Genomic DNA, 16602 nt, shown 5'->3' with positions numbered 1-16602 from the left:
ATTAACGAATCTTTTCATTGCCCCTCAGAAATTGTTTGGCCAATTGGACGGAAATTTGCAATACATTTGCAAAATTGTCAGCCCATTTGCGATACAATTCGTCATTTATTATTTAGTAAAAACACGTGACGCAATTCGTTGGCCGCAGCATTATGCGAGTTATTTATGTGAGCGGTTTGTTACTGAGATTTTTATTTATGACCAACTCAATCATATTGGACTATGAAACCATCATTTTCGGACTTTTTCTCTATCTGAATTTATATTTTCGATTACTTTACGTGTTATTCATATTTATCTATCTATCATCATCATCACGATGATTATGATAGATAAATATGAGAAAAACAAAGAAAAAAAAGAATGCGCGCCACTGTGGTCTTTCTTTGCCGAAGAAAGACCACAGTGGCGTGCATTTGGAGAGGCCTATTTCCAGCAGTGGACAAATATGGGCCGATGATGATGATGATTTATCTATATTATGTTATTTAAGTAAAATTGTATTTTAGAAAAGATAAAAACAGGAAGGTTGCCATGTTGGCGGGTAAGATGTTTGTTAATTATGAATTGTAAACGTTCTGGGAATTTGGATGATCAATGTGTTTTTTCGTTCCTTTCTTGCGACGCCGTGCGTTCGTTTTACAATATAAGGATGAGAAAAATCAAATCCTGACTACGAACGTCTGGCTTAACTTGGTAAGTGGTAGGAGCCGGGCCCGGCGCCTTCGCCGTCCCGCCCTTGCAATCAATCAACGGTAAACTTTATTTAAAGTCACAAACAAGTTTTTTCTTAATATTTTAACACGCTAAAGCACAGTAAACTTGGGTCGCACATCGAATAATAATTTTGGCTTAACACTGAAGCACAGTTTAAAAATAACGGTTACAGGAGGCGGGAGCGGCTAGAGGGCGCCGCCATCGCGGCAGTAATGTCGCATGGAGAGTCGGTGTTAAATTGTTGTACTCGTCATTTCGCCTAATATTAGATTGTGTGTGGGGCGAAGCGCGAGGGGCTCCGCGCATGCCGTCCCTCGCGCGCCGCCCGTATCCTCTGTATCGTGGCCCCGAGTCACCGCTGTCTAGAACATTATACTGACTGCGTCCTTTTTCTCTGTTTATGTTGACATCGTCTAACCAAATAGGACGAGAAGAATCAACTACTTATAACCAATATATGGCTGTCATTGGTAAGTGTGATTAAACAAATGAACCTAAATTAACACTTGATAAAATTTCTTAAAGTTATGTTCGTATCCTTTTTCTTTGTTTTGATTTTTTCTCGATTCTTTGTTTACGTTGATTCTATCGTTGATTTCTCTTCCACTATCTGTATTGAAAATTGCATTGCATTGTGGCGTATGCGGCAGTTTTGATATATTTTCAACTGTTTGGACATTGTTTAGTGTTTTTTTCTAAAACCCTGATCATTGCGCTGATGTGCAGCTCGTACAAGTAGCTTAGTGGTAGTCCCTGTTATGCATCCCATCATGAGACTGTCATTTGTTGAATAGCATCTTGACAATTCTTTAAGTACCTGTATACTTTAGTTTATCTATTTAGGTGATACGTTTCCTTAGAATGTTTTTTTCTTTCAGGTAAGTAAATGTGATCATTAATACAGCAAATAGGTATTCCGTAGTGACAAATATTTTTTTCATTCCAAATTAGCTGTAATATCAGAAAATTTATTTGTTTTAAAAATAGTAAATGAATTTATATATAATTATTTTAAAATAGACGAAATATACCTTGTAGAATTTAATAAAGGAATGTTATGAGATGTTTCGGTTTTGATTCACAATGTTGGTTTGTAATGGCGGTTTGTTTTTTACTGCAAAAACTGCCGCGTAATCCGCAATGCATATAATATATATAATATAATAAAATTAAAAACAAATCGATTATAATACTTATTGGCGCAAAATTATACATCAGTTTATAAGTCGTGGGATTTTATTTCCTTTCAAATATTTTAGTTTTTGTACGAATTGGAACGTTGAAGCGTATTTTCTGCACATTATTGTAATGTGAATTTCACTGTAAATTTATTATGCACTCACCTAATACCCGCTGTTATTTCGTTTCGCTACAAGGGAATTGTAGTAAATCATGCTCTGCGTATTGCATGGCCATGCTAAAGGAAATTCATTGAATTCGGAGAATGATGCCATAGGGCAGCCATTATTTATTCAAAAAGTTTTTTTCCAAATTTTTACCGATCGTTTCTCGTAGTAACTAAGTTAAATAATAAATATAAATAAAAATCGTTTGAAACTCGATTATGTATTTATTTTTGTTTTTGTTTTTCACTTCCGAACGGAATGTAATAGTTATAATTTCCCGTTATATTATTTTATATTTCAATTTTCCATTAAAAAAATGACTAACAAAGCTTCGATAAGGTACTTTTAATTAATTAAATATAATGTTATACTTCTAACTAAATGTTAAAAGTACGTTACGCGGGCGTTAAAAAAATATACTAGCATTTACCAATATGGCAGCTCAGTTAACCCAAACTAAGTAGTTCCCAAATCTTACAAAATCTTTGAGAGCGGTCAAAATTTTCTTGATAACTCGCTTTTGTTTACTGTGTGGTGAAAGATAATCGCATGATCTGTGCACGTGTAGCTTAGTCTATAATTTATTTACTTCCTAATATTTTTTAACTTTTTTTTGACAGCTCTTTTATTATTTACCATGAAAATTTATTATCTGTTGTAGTTATTTTTCATCTGTTAGTGCTGTCTTAATTATAACTTTGCTTTTAAATAGTTTCTTTTAATTTTTAAGTGTTGTAAGAAATGTAACATGATTTATTTTTAAATTCACACATTTTATACTTATCTTTTATGGGCAATGAATAAATTATACTTCCATTTTAACAAGGGTTTTTATTTATTTAAATAATCAAGTAGTTTCATTGCCTTTAAAAGACAATGGAGAGAATGAAAAAGATGTACTTTTGTCTCGTTCTAATCATATGGGTTATGGCGGCAAATATTATCGTTTATACGTAGATTACTAAATATTTTAGGGTTTTCATACATTTTTTTAGCATTTTGACAATTTAGGTATTGAAGATTAAAAAGTTTTATTAATGTATGTTTGTTTGTACGAAAATTACTTACTGACAATATATTTAACGCCCTGTCTTCAAACAAATGTATTTCCCTTGTATAAATAATAATATCGGTTTACTCTTGACAAAACCAAAATTAATACAAGAATTGATTAAGCGGTGCGATGCTGAATCGTATTCATTATAAAGGTTCCACAAGTGCCTTTATCACTTATACAGTGTTTGTGATTTCACCCATTGGAAACGCTTCTTGTTTCCCGTAATTAATTTGAATTGATAATATTTAACAAATCGAATCAATATAATTAATTCTTGTTCAAGTACTGCTTGATGGTTAAATTTATAAGAACGTTATGTCAGTTCTGTTTGACGTTTAATGTTAGCTTTATATATAGTCTGTCAAATAGAGACGGCATCATATCAGAATTACTGACTGACTGACAGTGTATTTTGGTATTCAAATTTAAACAATTATTATTGTATTAATTTATAAAAGTACACGTACAACATATACGTAACCAGCGTATATAACTTCCACTTTGACAATCAACGTTTCTTAATTATCCCATCAAATTATTCTATAAGCGGTACAAATATCAAAATTAATTTAATATTGACAATATCGTTCGTACCTAAAGCAGATAGACTTCAAATATTAAATAATTACAATGATACATTTATATTCGCCGATGATAAATTTATAAGCATTTAAAATAATTATTAATAGAATAATTCCAGTTGTTACGTTGAAAATTAACTTGCATAATTGTATGCAAATTAATTTTCAACTGTAATAAAGTATGTTTTGACATTTTTTTGACAAAAGTATTTTATTTAATTCTTATTTAGCAATTGTAATACAATATACTTTAGATCGTTAAAAATAAAATTAAACTTAATAACTTGCGTTGACTAGAAAGGAAGGCATTATGGCAGTAATTATTACAGTTTAGAAATTACTGTTATTATTATTTCTGGATATATTCTGGATTTATAATCGAGTCAAGAGAAGAAATTTTGCCACGTGTACTACATTGCAATGAAGTAAATCCAGAGAATTATAGAGTAAGAGCCTTAGCCCAGAAGTGGGACCCTTGCAATCAGTTACTATATTTAACTATAGATTACTGAAAACTAGTAGTCTTTTTTTTTAAATATGACCATGGCAGTTGGAAAGTAGATTTTAATGTTATTAAAAAAATAAAAGTGTCGTATACGTACACTGCAACAATTCTGTTCAAAGTTATCAACAGATTCCTACCGTATTGTAACAAGTCTTTGATCGAGCGTACGACGTACAACTGGTCTGTCTGATATTGCCAAGTTACGGCAACTTTTGTAATATAAGTGGCGAGGGACCGGAGTTTGTGGTTGCTGTGTTTCATTCTTAATAAGGCTGCGACACCACATGTGATGCGATACTTTAATATGACAAAAATAATTTAAGGTATATTGAAGAATTAATTGTATTCTGTAAATATATTGGCTATTTACCTTTCTAATGGTTTATTTAAATGTAATTTATTAAATTTCAATAAAGTAATTTCATGGTTGAATTGTATTAAAAAATATATATTTTTAGATTTGTCGATATAATTTACAATTCTGATTGAATTATTATTAAAACATATATGTTTTTATTTAACAAATGGTTACATTTCATGGTATTTATAAGTAATTCTATTTTTAAATGGTCGCACTGCTTACGCTGTCTCACGATGTGTTAGTGGACGTCTAGATTGTAGGGTCGCTTATCGTTTGCAGCGTATTTCAAATGCCGCCCTAGCCCGTATGGTGTTTGTTGATTAGTTGGACGCAATTTTGAAACTTTTTTGTTGTTAGTTTTATTGTAAAAAGTTAAGGGATCGTGGATACGTGGGTAAAATGTTTAATAGCAATGAATATTTTATAGTTTTAGTTCATTAAACTATTTGTACTGAATGGTACAAATAGTTTAATGTACTGCTTTGTTAAGAAAAATGTTTAAAAATTGTGTCCAAAGGTCTATTATAGAATATTCTCCTTAAAAACAAAAATGTGCAAACTTAATTTTATTACACAAACGTGCTCTACATACTGCAATTATAATCACATATTTCAATTTCGTTTGCACATTCAAAATTATATGAGCAGCGCACATTATTTATATAATTCACAATAATGAGCGCAGGCGTTTCTTTTTATAGCATGGTATCTCTTTCTTTCATATAAACTGACTTGTATGTGTGACAGGAATGGAATGACTACAACCTAAGGTGGAATGACAGCGATTATGGAGGCGTTAAAGATCTTCGCATCACACCGAACAAGCTTTGGAAACCAGACGTTCTTATGTACAATAGGTGAGATTTTGCATGAGACATGCTATGAAATAATACGATGCTAATGTTTCTCTTTCAGTGGAAAACGTCCTCCGAGTGTAGGTAATTCTTCAGTTAATTATACTTTATTGAAATTGAATGCACTCTTTTCTTTTTTTTTAAGGTTGGTAACATTGATTTTTTATCATACTACGTGTATGTCATGTCACTTTCACCGAATTAAAAACATTGTTAAGTTATTTTTTTTTCTGCAGTTTATTTTAAATAATTCTTAAACACAACATTTAAAATAATAAAGCAAATACTATTAAAGTTGAAGCCTATTATTATTTCATGTCACGGTGCATTTTTTAATGACATAAACTATAAAAATTTTTTTAACCGGTAACACTAATAGTGCTACTGGAAATTTAAGGTGGACTCAGAACTGATATGATAAATAAAAATAATATCCTTCTTAGATTTTTAAGCAATTGATTTTCCTAGTTAATGTCAAGATACGTTACCTATTTATCGCGAGATCTAAAAGAACTGTTAAGCTTCTGACTGTTAGCTTTGTAGTTTTGTTAGCTAACTAACAGGTAAACATTTTTGGAATTAATCAACTTCTATATGTTTATTATACCGCGTGAATATACAAATAACTTCAGAAAGAGGTAGGTATTAGTCCCCAATGTATCCTTAGAATATGATATATGTCACTTCTTGATTCGTGAAGTTTTTGTACTCTATTTTAAAATAATTATATTTCGTATCTACGTGTATTAAAGCGAACAATAAGCAAATGATTTGATTTTTTTAAATATTGTATTGCATCACTTCTTATTATGAAACAAAGTCGGTTTCTGCCTGTACGCTTAAATCTTTTAAACTATGAAACGGAATTTAATGCGGTCTTTATCAATAATTAAAGTGACTCAAAAGGTATAATACATGCACTAGATAGATAAAAAAAGGTTTTTTTTTAAATGTTTGTTTATCAAAGTAAAAGTTGTATATATAACCTTATTGTACCTGTCTGAATTCGGCTAGCTATTATTTGAATATTAATAAATATTCTTTTATTGTTTAAAATATTATATAATGACCAAAGGATATCTGTGTCAATTATTCTAGCGCCAAAGATAAATACTATGTATTATTGTGCTCCGTTTTTAAGGATTAGTGTTAGTGTAATAACAAACACTAGAGCAATGTTTCGATCTAATAATTGCCAGAGTATTGACGGAGTAGAGTCGTTAGTACGAGTGTCTATTATCAAAGGTAGCGGTAACGGTAGCCGATTTTCTCGCTTTGCACTAATAAATACCGCTCTGCTAAAACATCTTCCTAAAAATAATTCTTTCAACAAAACTTTAGTTAAACATTTTTCTATCATTCAGTTAAAATTTCATCTTAGAGAGAAACTTCGCTACGTAATTAAATTCAAGAATATGAATGAGTCTAGTTACTTTAAGTTAATGTATTTGAAACGACGCCAAGTTACACGAAATATCGTTTAACCAAAGATAGTGTTATGACGTCGACCGTCAAACATCTGCGAAGAGTGTTCAAGTAGGTACTTGATTAATTAATTTACTTTATAAATTCAATTAGGAAGGGCCATATAGATAATATAAGAAGGATAATAAAGGGTTATAATGAATCTTACATTAGATATTTACTTGGTAGTAGGGCTTTGAGAAATAACTTTTTAGTTCTATCGTCTTCTTTCCTAAGGAAGGTGGGGTATTGGCGATGTGAAGTATTTAAATGAATGGTTATTTTTTTTTACGGCGTCAATGTCTTTGGACTGTGGTGACCACCAATCCTCTGGGGCCCATTTACCCGTCCCCTTACCTTTACCATAAAAAGATAGCATAATTTTATTTTTTGTTTAATTTGTATCAAAATAATTTATAAATGTGTTACAATGTTTGACGACCTCCGTGGTCGAGTAGTGTGTACAGCGGTTTTCATGGGTACGGTACCCTGAGGTCCCGGGTTCGATTCCAGGTCGAGTCGAAGTAGAAAGGGTTCATTAATTTTCTATGTTGTCTTGGTTCTGAGTGTTTGTGGTACGGTCCTTACTTCTGATTTTCCATAACACAAGTGCTTTACCTACTTACATTGGGATCAGAGTAATGTATGTGATGTTGTCCAATATTTATAAAAAAAAAAGTTTGGTATGTGTGTTATTTACACTTTACTTTGAACACGACGTTATGTTTTTAATTATAATTAAAGACACTTACTAATTTTATGTTATAATTATTTATTTGCCAGGACACCTTTCTTGCACGGTATCTAGCAAACGAATGGCTGGTTTTCCGACTTTTGTTATAAGTTCAATTTCGAGTCAACATAAAAACTATATTATTAATCAAAATAAATATTTTGATCTAAACGGAAAGAATCAACCGAGACACTAAAATATTGGTAGAATATAGTTTTGTGATTTATTAAAACGATGAAATATCTGAAGTCGGTAACAAACGTAAGAAAACATCATAGAAAACAAAATTTCTATGAAAATTTTCCGAGAAAACCAAAGAAATCTAAAACTCGTTATAATTTTCGGTAGCAAGAATTTCTAGAAGTTTTGTAATAACAATTAATTTTTGAGTCATCGTTGATTATTTGCCGTTTATTCCTCGGATAAATAATTAATTTATATAATTTCCGAATTCTATAGTTTTTTCAAACAAATATGCAAAAAAAATATCATACTTGCACTTCAGTCGATATTACTGACAATAATCATGTCAATGATTAAAAAAATCCCTAGAAATGGAGGCGAGACTAAAAATATATTAAATAATTTATGTTCTCAACTGAGACCTAAAGACTATCAGACGGCCAGCGCACTCTAAATGCAAATACGATATGAAAACTTCGTCTTCGCCATTACTGTTCAACATGTTTAAAAGTACTAGAATTTATCGCTCGAAATGTGTTGAAAGGTGCGCTAGAGAATTAATAAAATTCATTACAAGACCTTCAAATGGTCCGTGTATAATAAATGTGGAAATACGAAACTGCATTTTGAAAATTAAATTACAATGATATTTGAAGGTAAAAGATAAAAGTGAAATTCGTTCGTGTAATACTTTGACGACCATTTGGCGCAGCGTCATTTGTATCTATGCTAATGGTCATTGTACTGGCAATACAGATTTTTGTTTAAGCTTTCGTTGTTATTATGATAGGCTAAATGTACTCTGAGTACCTTCAAAAGACATGTTAAGATGTTATCGTTACCACGTCTAACGGATTTTCCAACTTGTGTAAGGCAAATTGCGTTTTATCGAAGTGGGTTTATGCTGAGGAATACTTTTTTGCCATAACAGTCAAAGAATGGGAAGAATTATTAACTACTAAAATATGTAACTTTATAAAAAAATTAAATTGATTCAGGAGACAAATCCGCGAGTTTAACTTCACCAGGTATACAACCTTTTTTATTTTTATATAGATAATAACCAATGCATTAACATTGAGAACTAAGATTTGATGTCTCTCATGATAACTGCTCCCTCATACAATCAGAAGTAGACCAATACAAAGTAGTGCTTTTTAACGGTAAATTAAGTAAGGACTGGATAGTACCTTCTTAGACAGGCTTACACCTAGTCAATTATTGTTATAAATACTCAATAAATTTGGAAGTAGGGCTTTGTGCAAGCCCGTCTGGGTAGGTACCACCCACTCATCAGATATTCTACCGCCAAACAGCAGTACTCAGTATTGTTGAGTTTCGGTTTGAAGGATGAGTGAGCCAGTGTAACTACAGGCACAAGGGACGTAACATATTGGTTCTCAAGGTTGGTGGCCCATTGGTGATGTAAGGAATGGTTAATATTTCTTAAAACGCCATTGTCTATGGGCGGTGGTGACCAATTACCATCAGGTGGCCCAGTTGCTCGTCCGTCACCCGATACCGGATGATATGATATGATAATTTTATACGTACGAGTCAACGCGTAAAAGATATATTAATGTTCGAGTCGTAATAATGGATTGGTGATTATAGTTGTGTCTCTAGAGACGCAAGGCAACTCATTAGCAATATTAATATACATAACGAATGTGAAATCTAGTACAAAATAATATATGAAATATAATCGGCTTCCTTAAAATACCTACAGACACGTAAAATGAAGTCAAATATAGCAATAGAAAATATACATCAAAATACGTTTGCGGAGATATGTCTATTTGATTGCTTCGTTGACGTATTGGTTAGATACAAGGCTACAAAATTCGAGGTCCTGGGTCCAAATCCCGATTCAGGCCATTAAGAATCTGTTGAGTTTTTCTGTTGAGAAATTGTCAATATCCACTCCGATCTGGATATTGTCTGTATTTGCACCCTATGTCTCAGAAAGAACGAAAAGCTGGTGTCCTGCCCTTAACTCTTCAATCGTGTCGGATTCGCCAACTCATTTGATTATGAGGGTTATGTATTAGAGAGTGCATTTGAGTTTGCGCACACCATTGATCACTACGATCCCATGCTTTTGGCTAGTAGTTTAAAAAGATTTAAAATGGCTGTCGAGATCGAAATCGATCAGGAAGAATGCATAATTAATAAAAAAACATAGCTTACTGGATAACAAATGTACAGTAAATGTTTGTATTGTATATTATGTTACATGACGGTCAAATACCTGATGAGCACTTGACTTACATTTAATCTACACCTAAAACATAATATACTAAAACTTACCTCAGTGGACAAAATTTTCATTACAGTGTATCAAACTTTAAAATGGATTAACACATTATCGTTATAATAAATTTTACCGTTAAAATCCGTTAAATTTGCTTGAAATTGAATGTTAAATGTTAACAGTTCTTTATCAGTTCCGTCTGGCCGCGAGCCAGATTTCGTGCTCGTAAGCTTAGGACGGGTTGATGTGCTTAGTACAACATTTTATCCACGTACTCTCTGTCGCGGATATTGTTTGCTAACAGAAGTCTTCAGAGTGTCCTTAATCGTCGTGATACATATGTGATAAGCAAAATCAAGAACACTCAACGAAAATAACTGCCACACGATTTCTGATTTTAATAAGCGAAAAAAACAATCAAAGAGGGTAGTAATATTATACTAATGGATGATATACTTTGAAATGAAAACATCACACCAGACAGGCATATCAAAATTAAACTCAATCTTAATAATAGAAAGACACGTCTTTCGAGAATTGTAAGCTGAAATAAATAAATAAAAAGAACTGATTAACGTTATACTAAGAATATTTTGTTTATAAATCGATGTATATACTCAAAAAACTTTCAGCATTTTTATTAATACATTGAGATTTAATGTCTCTTCAAGAGCTCTGAAAATTGTGAATACATTTAAGTTTCTTATTTCATTCAATAGATTAATAATATATAAGTTGTCTTATGAAAATTAGTCACAACTATGTAATTTAATCTGCTTTAAAAAGGTGCTGTCTTATGTGATTAGTGTATTAAGAAAAGCGTTCCCAAAGTGACTACAATGCCTTTATCACTTATTTAACAGGTATTTACAGTAAGGCCTTATGTACAAACAAAAATTAAAAATAATTACTGTAAGATCATGACCGCGTGGAATGGTGAATTTCCCTTTAAGTAAACAAAAAGTAAAAATTATAATTATTACCTAAATAAGTAATATACACTGCACTTTTGGCTGCATTCAATTAAAAACCAAAAAAATATATTTCTATATTTAATAATACTGTGATAAATATAGATCTTAGCTAAAATGTTTCCTGCAAAAGTCGTAGGCTGTGAGATTTATATATTAAACTATTAGAATATATTTTATGTTAAATATAACTTTTGTTTAGAGTCAAACGTTTTGCGAAAAATGAGATAATGTCCAAATAATGCGTCAGGTAACAGAGTCTTATTCTCAAAACAAAATTGGATGAATCCAACTTCTCATAAACTATACGAATTACCCATTATTCTTGTAAAGCTGAAAGTGCGGAACTTCCCAATATTTTAAAATAATCTATAAGTACGGTAAATTAATTTGCATACTTTTTTGTAAATATTTGAGAGACCTATACGTCTCTAATACAAAGTTTTCGGGTGTTTATTGTAGTTTTAATAAAATTATCTTTAACAGTGCCTGGTCCTTTTTTTTGGACTACGGCGAATGCATATTGTAATCTTGAAATTCCATCAAAATTAATTATAGGTCTATAAATGCAAATGACGTTTTCGTTTAATGTTACGATTTAAGACCTTCGTTTTATAAACAATTCAAGCAAAACGAATAGTTATGATTTTGTATAGAACGTTAAGGTTTATAGGCTAAGCCACTTTCAAGGTTCATTATAGTCTTAATTACTATTTACAGTAATAAGCATTAAATATTTTAATGAGCATTACTCCTCAGAAACATAATTAAGCTATTCATTAGTCAATGTTTAGCCACACAGCTAAATTTAGATATTTAACATGAAAAAGATTGATATTTAAATATGTTAAAATTATATGACAATCATTTCTATTACTGACCTATTTTACGTAAAACTATAACTTAAACATTTATATGCTATGACATCTGACGTAAATTCCTCCACGCAATCCTTGCTTACGTACGGTGGCGTAAGGTCATTGCGAGGATAGCTTACGCCTCCACGGCACCAGGGTTACCCCATATCTTTTCAAGTATGCCAAGTCATTATTTTTATCATATTCGCCGAATAGAACCATCCCTGTTCGCATGCCGCCGTCTCCTTGTGGACCATCACGATCTACCGAAGTTACCGTCCTTGACGCCGATTCCCTGTGAAGCATTGCTGACACAAAAGCTAGGGAGAGCTCGTTCGACTTCGTCGATGAGGTCTGATCTGATATCTCAGCGCTTTCTGCGCTCTGATTGCTGACACTCTCGCGTCCATATTGCCTCAAGTAGCCGATAGGCGTCTCTGAATTCCTAATTAACGGAAGTAATCACTCTTAACAGCATTCTATTTAAAGAGAGAAAAAAGTTGGAACAAAAAAACCTTAGCGATGTCGCGGGATACAAACTGTGACTGTTTTATTGTTTTAATAAGAATTATGAACGGTAACAATAAAAATAAATATTCTCTTATCACTCATGGCTATCAAAACGTTACCTTTATTGTTACTTAACTTAACGTTTCACCGGTCAACTTATTCTAATATTTACAATAGTCGTGGTATGACATTGATATGGCATTCATTATGTGCCGTTTTCTGGTAATATTTGTTACTTTTGTTATGGCGGACGTGCATTGTTGTAAGAGATATATACTTGATCGAAGGAAACCTCTGTGTCAACCTAAGTCAGAAATTTCGTTCCTCGACAAGTTTGAAGCGAAGTTCCATGACATAACAAACAAATATATGGAATTTGCAGCGAGTCTTCAGGATTCCTGCAAATATAACGTCATACGCATTAATGAAGTCTACGGCTCTGAGAGTTATGTCTTAAAATATCATATCACGGTACTTAAAGATGCAACATACGAGTATAATGTTAAAATTTATAACCGCGTATTACAAATATTGGTATTGGAGAAAGGTGCAGATGGTGTTAAGTTGATTATTGAAGATTATACAATATTGTCCGATATTTTGAATTTGGAGAAGGCGTCTTGGATTCACGAAATGGATGCACTGAAAATAATTATACCGTACAGCATTGAGTTCGGCCAAGAAGAAGTCAAGAAGTGTGAGACTCTTAACAGAAATGTCATTAAAGTGCCAATGCTACAATATCCAGAAATTGATATGAGAATCGATACTGAGTCAGGTGATATTCTTGACGATGAAATTATTTAACAAATATAAAGCATGTAACGTTATAAAATGTACGCAGTAAAGTGGATTTTCTTTAATAATTTTTTTTTTTTATGTATTTCTCTTGGAACAATTATTTAAACAATATATTTTTTTGTCTCATACAATTTACAGGAGAATTAAATTTGTCAACGATTCGGTTTCGAATTTAGATAGTTCTATAGAAGAGAATAGAACCCATTTTTTTTTATAAAAAAAAACAATGGTATTGTTTTTGCAGTCGGATCTATTTTTGAATGTTATTAAAAATAAAACTCTAACTTAAGCTAAAAAACTGAGTGTTTTCAGAAAATCATTAATCACTTTCACGTCGAGTGCTGTCAGAAGGCAGCCCTATTTAAGTGCCTGCTATAAAAACACTTTTAAAGGATCTTACTAATATTATATATACTAATTTTTGTATATTTGTTATTCGATCACGCCAGTTTAGTTTTAATTGTATAACAAAATAGTAAATTTTGGAATAACGACAAATTTTAATTACGAATTAAAAAAATTTATTCGATTTATATGTAATTTTCACATTATCTGTTTTCAACAACGTTCAGAAGCGCGGGAAATAAATTAAAAGGCATAGACAGGCAAGGCAAGTGAATATGGCACGGTGCAAACTTAGATTCTACTTTCTATTTTCTCATTCACATAAGAAATTCAATAGGTTAGGGTAGAGATTTTTTGTAGGATGGCTTCAGTTGCTCTGATGGTTAATTCTGAAATCTTGCTCATGAATATAGACTTTGTAGGACTTTGAGCAAGTCTGAGTGGGAACCACCCACTCCTCACATATTCTACAGCCAAATTCCAAGGTATTATAATTTATTGACTACGTACTCGTATAAAGAACCATAACTTTTTAAACATGCTCGTATTCTGAACACATTAAGCATTCTTCACCATTTTATTCGGTCCAGAAATCTATAAAAGAACTAGCCAAATGCATTATTAATGTGACAGAGCCCAAAATCGGTGCAAATTCATGACAACAGAAGTCTCCAGAGGAGGATGTAGAATTCATGACTCGTACGCTCGGCCGCAGCTGTGTTTTTATAGCATTATATACTTTACATTCGGGGTGGTAAGATTGAAATTTACATGCGATTGTGGAGCCACTATGTGTGCCATGCTAAACTGGCAGGCCGCCAACAAATCCGCATTAAGGTGGACCGCATATCACACAGTCCACTCTTTGTAGAAAATATTTTATGAGGTTCTTTTTCGCTAATATATTTAACCAAATGTTAACACTACTGTTACAGCGTTACTAATATATAACTGAATTGTTTTCTTAATAATAGGATCGCTATGTTTCTAAATATATTTTATAAATATTCTTAGATTAAACATTTTATTCATGTTAAACACATGGTTTGAAGTGAATAAAATAAGCACAGATAATAGATATACTCAATATTTTAACAACTTTTATATCTTACAAATATTTATAAAATTATTTATTGCTTATTTTATATTACAATTCCAATCTTCTTAATCACTGTTGTAAGAGATTTATGCTCAATACCGCTAAATAAAGATAGAACATAAAATAAATACAATAAAGTATAATAAATAAGATATGATTGATTCGCGCATTACGCTGATGTGTGATAGACGGCCAGTGAAACCGACGATAGCAAAACACCGCGGAGACAGTAAACACGGCCTTTATTACTGAAACCTGTAAGTGATTTAAAAGCCTCCCTTATCAAATGCTTCTGTAGTGCCATTTTGGATCGCTGCCAAACATTTGACGTATATTTGATCCAATCGTACTAAGAGTAACAATTTCTTCATATATTTGTGAAAAACTTGTTATTTTTTTAATTTAAAAGGCAGACAGACTGGCTACGGGATCACCTGATGCTGAACATTTTAATGTAAGCTCATTGCAATCATTTCTAATACTGAACTGAAAAAGATACATTTGATGTTATAATGTTTGTAGGCGGACGCACAATAAGCCAGCGATTGTAAGCGGATTATAAGCGGTAATCAACAGACATCGACGATATTAACCACTCTTTACATCGTGGATGTACCATTAACGTCGGGAACTAAGGAGTTATATCCCTTGGACCTGGCTCACTTATTCACTCACCCTTCAAAGTGGAATATAACAATCCTGAGTGTTTCTGTTTGACGGTAAAATATATCGCGTGTGGCTGGTACCCTGTCTGGCTTGCACAGATCCCTATCACTCAGCATTGCAATAACTGCAGTGTATTAACGCTTAGAGACTCACACTCATTTAAAGTTAATTAAAAAATGCAATTTGTATTTGAGAATAATAATTAATGTTACATGCTTGACGTTTTCTGAAACAAATTAAGTGTAATCCGCAAAGGAATCTGAGAACTAAAGTTAATTACAATTTATATTAACGTTATCCAACAGTTTAGATGTGCAAATTACTATCAATCCTACACTGACTTCATTTTATTATGAATATAGTAAACATATATTTTGTTACTTTTTATGTTACGTAATATCGTTTCTCGAAGTAAAATCCTCTGTTTTGATTATGGATTATAGCTGTATTACAGGTATGATTACATGCTTCTACATGTTTGTAAGTAGTTTATCGACGTCGATTTTCATTCCAGGTATCTCATTAGCAAGAATTTTTTGAACAATTTGTTTAAATTTAGCGCTAACACCAATAATTTAAAATAACGATACAAATACTTTGAAATCTTATAATATTCGGATAAAGACAAAAGAGTTTTTATTTACATTTAAAACATCTTATCATCCCCCAACTTTGATTTGAGACGCAGACATTTGTAATGCTGCATTTTAAAACTGTAACAAATTTAACGTCTATATAAACATTAGACTCGGACTAGGATCATTTATTATTCTTATTTGTTTGTTAAAAAATAAAATTGTAATGGTACCGTTCTTTCTGAAAGTATCTTTTAATTTAAAATGCAGCTCGTTTCGATTCAGGTTACTCGGTGATAAAGTGTCAGGCTTCCCGCTTGGTTTAGTTTTCACTTAACTTTTTGTGAAGATTCTCAATCTCGGAGTAAATTCGAACACTGTATTATAAAATGAATTTCATTCTTAACAACAACTTAAACGTTAAAATGTCAAATGAGACATCATGGATAAATTTATCTGGATATATTAATTGGATTGAGCATTTATTAATCTTTCACACATTTATACAGACATAATTTAAATATTATTAACTAAGTTTATATTCAATATATTTAATAAAAAATATACTCAAAAATACAAATATTTTAATATCACTGCTGTTGGAATTCAACACGAATCTGAGGCTATGAGCCAGAGGAGTCCGTTTAAATACCCATTTAACAAAGTACAACTTGTTCTGTTCGGTCGTGAACATCACAATATAATCTGAATCTACATTCCAAC

At 31.8% G+C, this 16602-nt stretch overlaps 1 protein-coding gene across 25 annotated transcripts in view; it reads left to right on the top strand.

The window, feature by feature from the left end:
* The window catches only part of LOC113394061 (neuronal acetylcholine receptor subunit alpha-7), a 105273-nt gene that overhangs the window by 78789 nt on the left and 9882 nt on the right, over positions 1–16602 (top strand). For 8 of the 25 annotated variants that reach the window (XM_026631245.2, XM_026631243.2, XM_026631240.2 and 5 more), the window contains exons 3-4: positions 1143–1187; positions 5315–5424. In XM_026631245.2, coding sequence (XP_026487030.1) covers positions 1143–1187; positions 5315–5424 — 155 coding nt within the window. Of the gene's footprint in view, positions 1–651; positions 697–1142; positions 1188–5314; positions 5425–16602 lie in introns of all 25 variants that reach the window. The other 17 variants (XM_064215165.1, XM_064215162.1, XM_026631237.2 and 14 more) reach the window with 3 other exon arrangements.

The sequence above is a fragment of the Vanessa tameamea genome, chromosome 2, assembly GCF_037043105.1.
Source record: "Vanessa tameamea isolate UH-Manoa-2023 chromosome 2, ilVanTame1 primary haplotype, whole genome shotgun sequence".
In the NCBI taxonomy this organism is placed as follows: domain Eukaryota; kingdom Metazoa; phylum Arthropoda; class Insecta; order Lepidoptera; family Nymphalidae; genus Vanessa; species Vanessa tameamea.
Note: the sequence above shows the minus strand (reverse complement) of the source record. Positions and strands in the feature narration are given on the sequence as shown.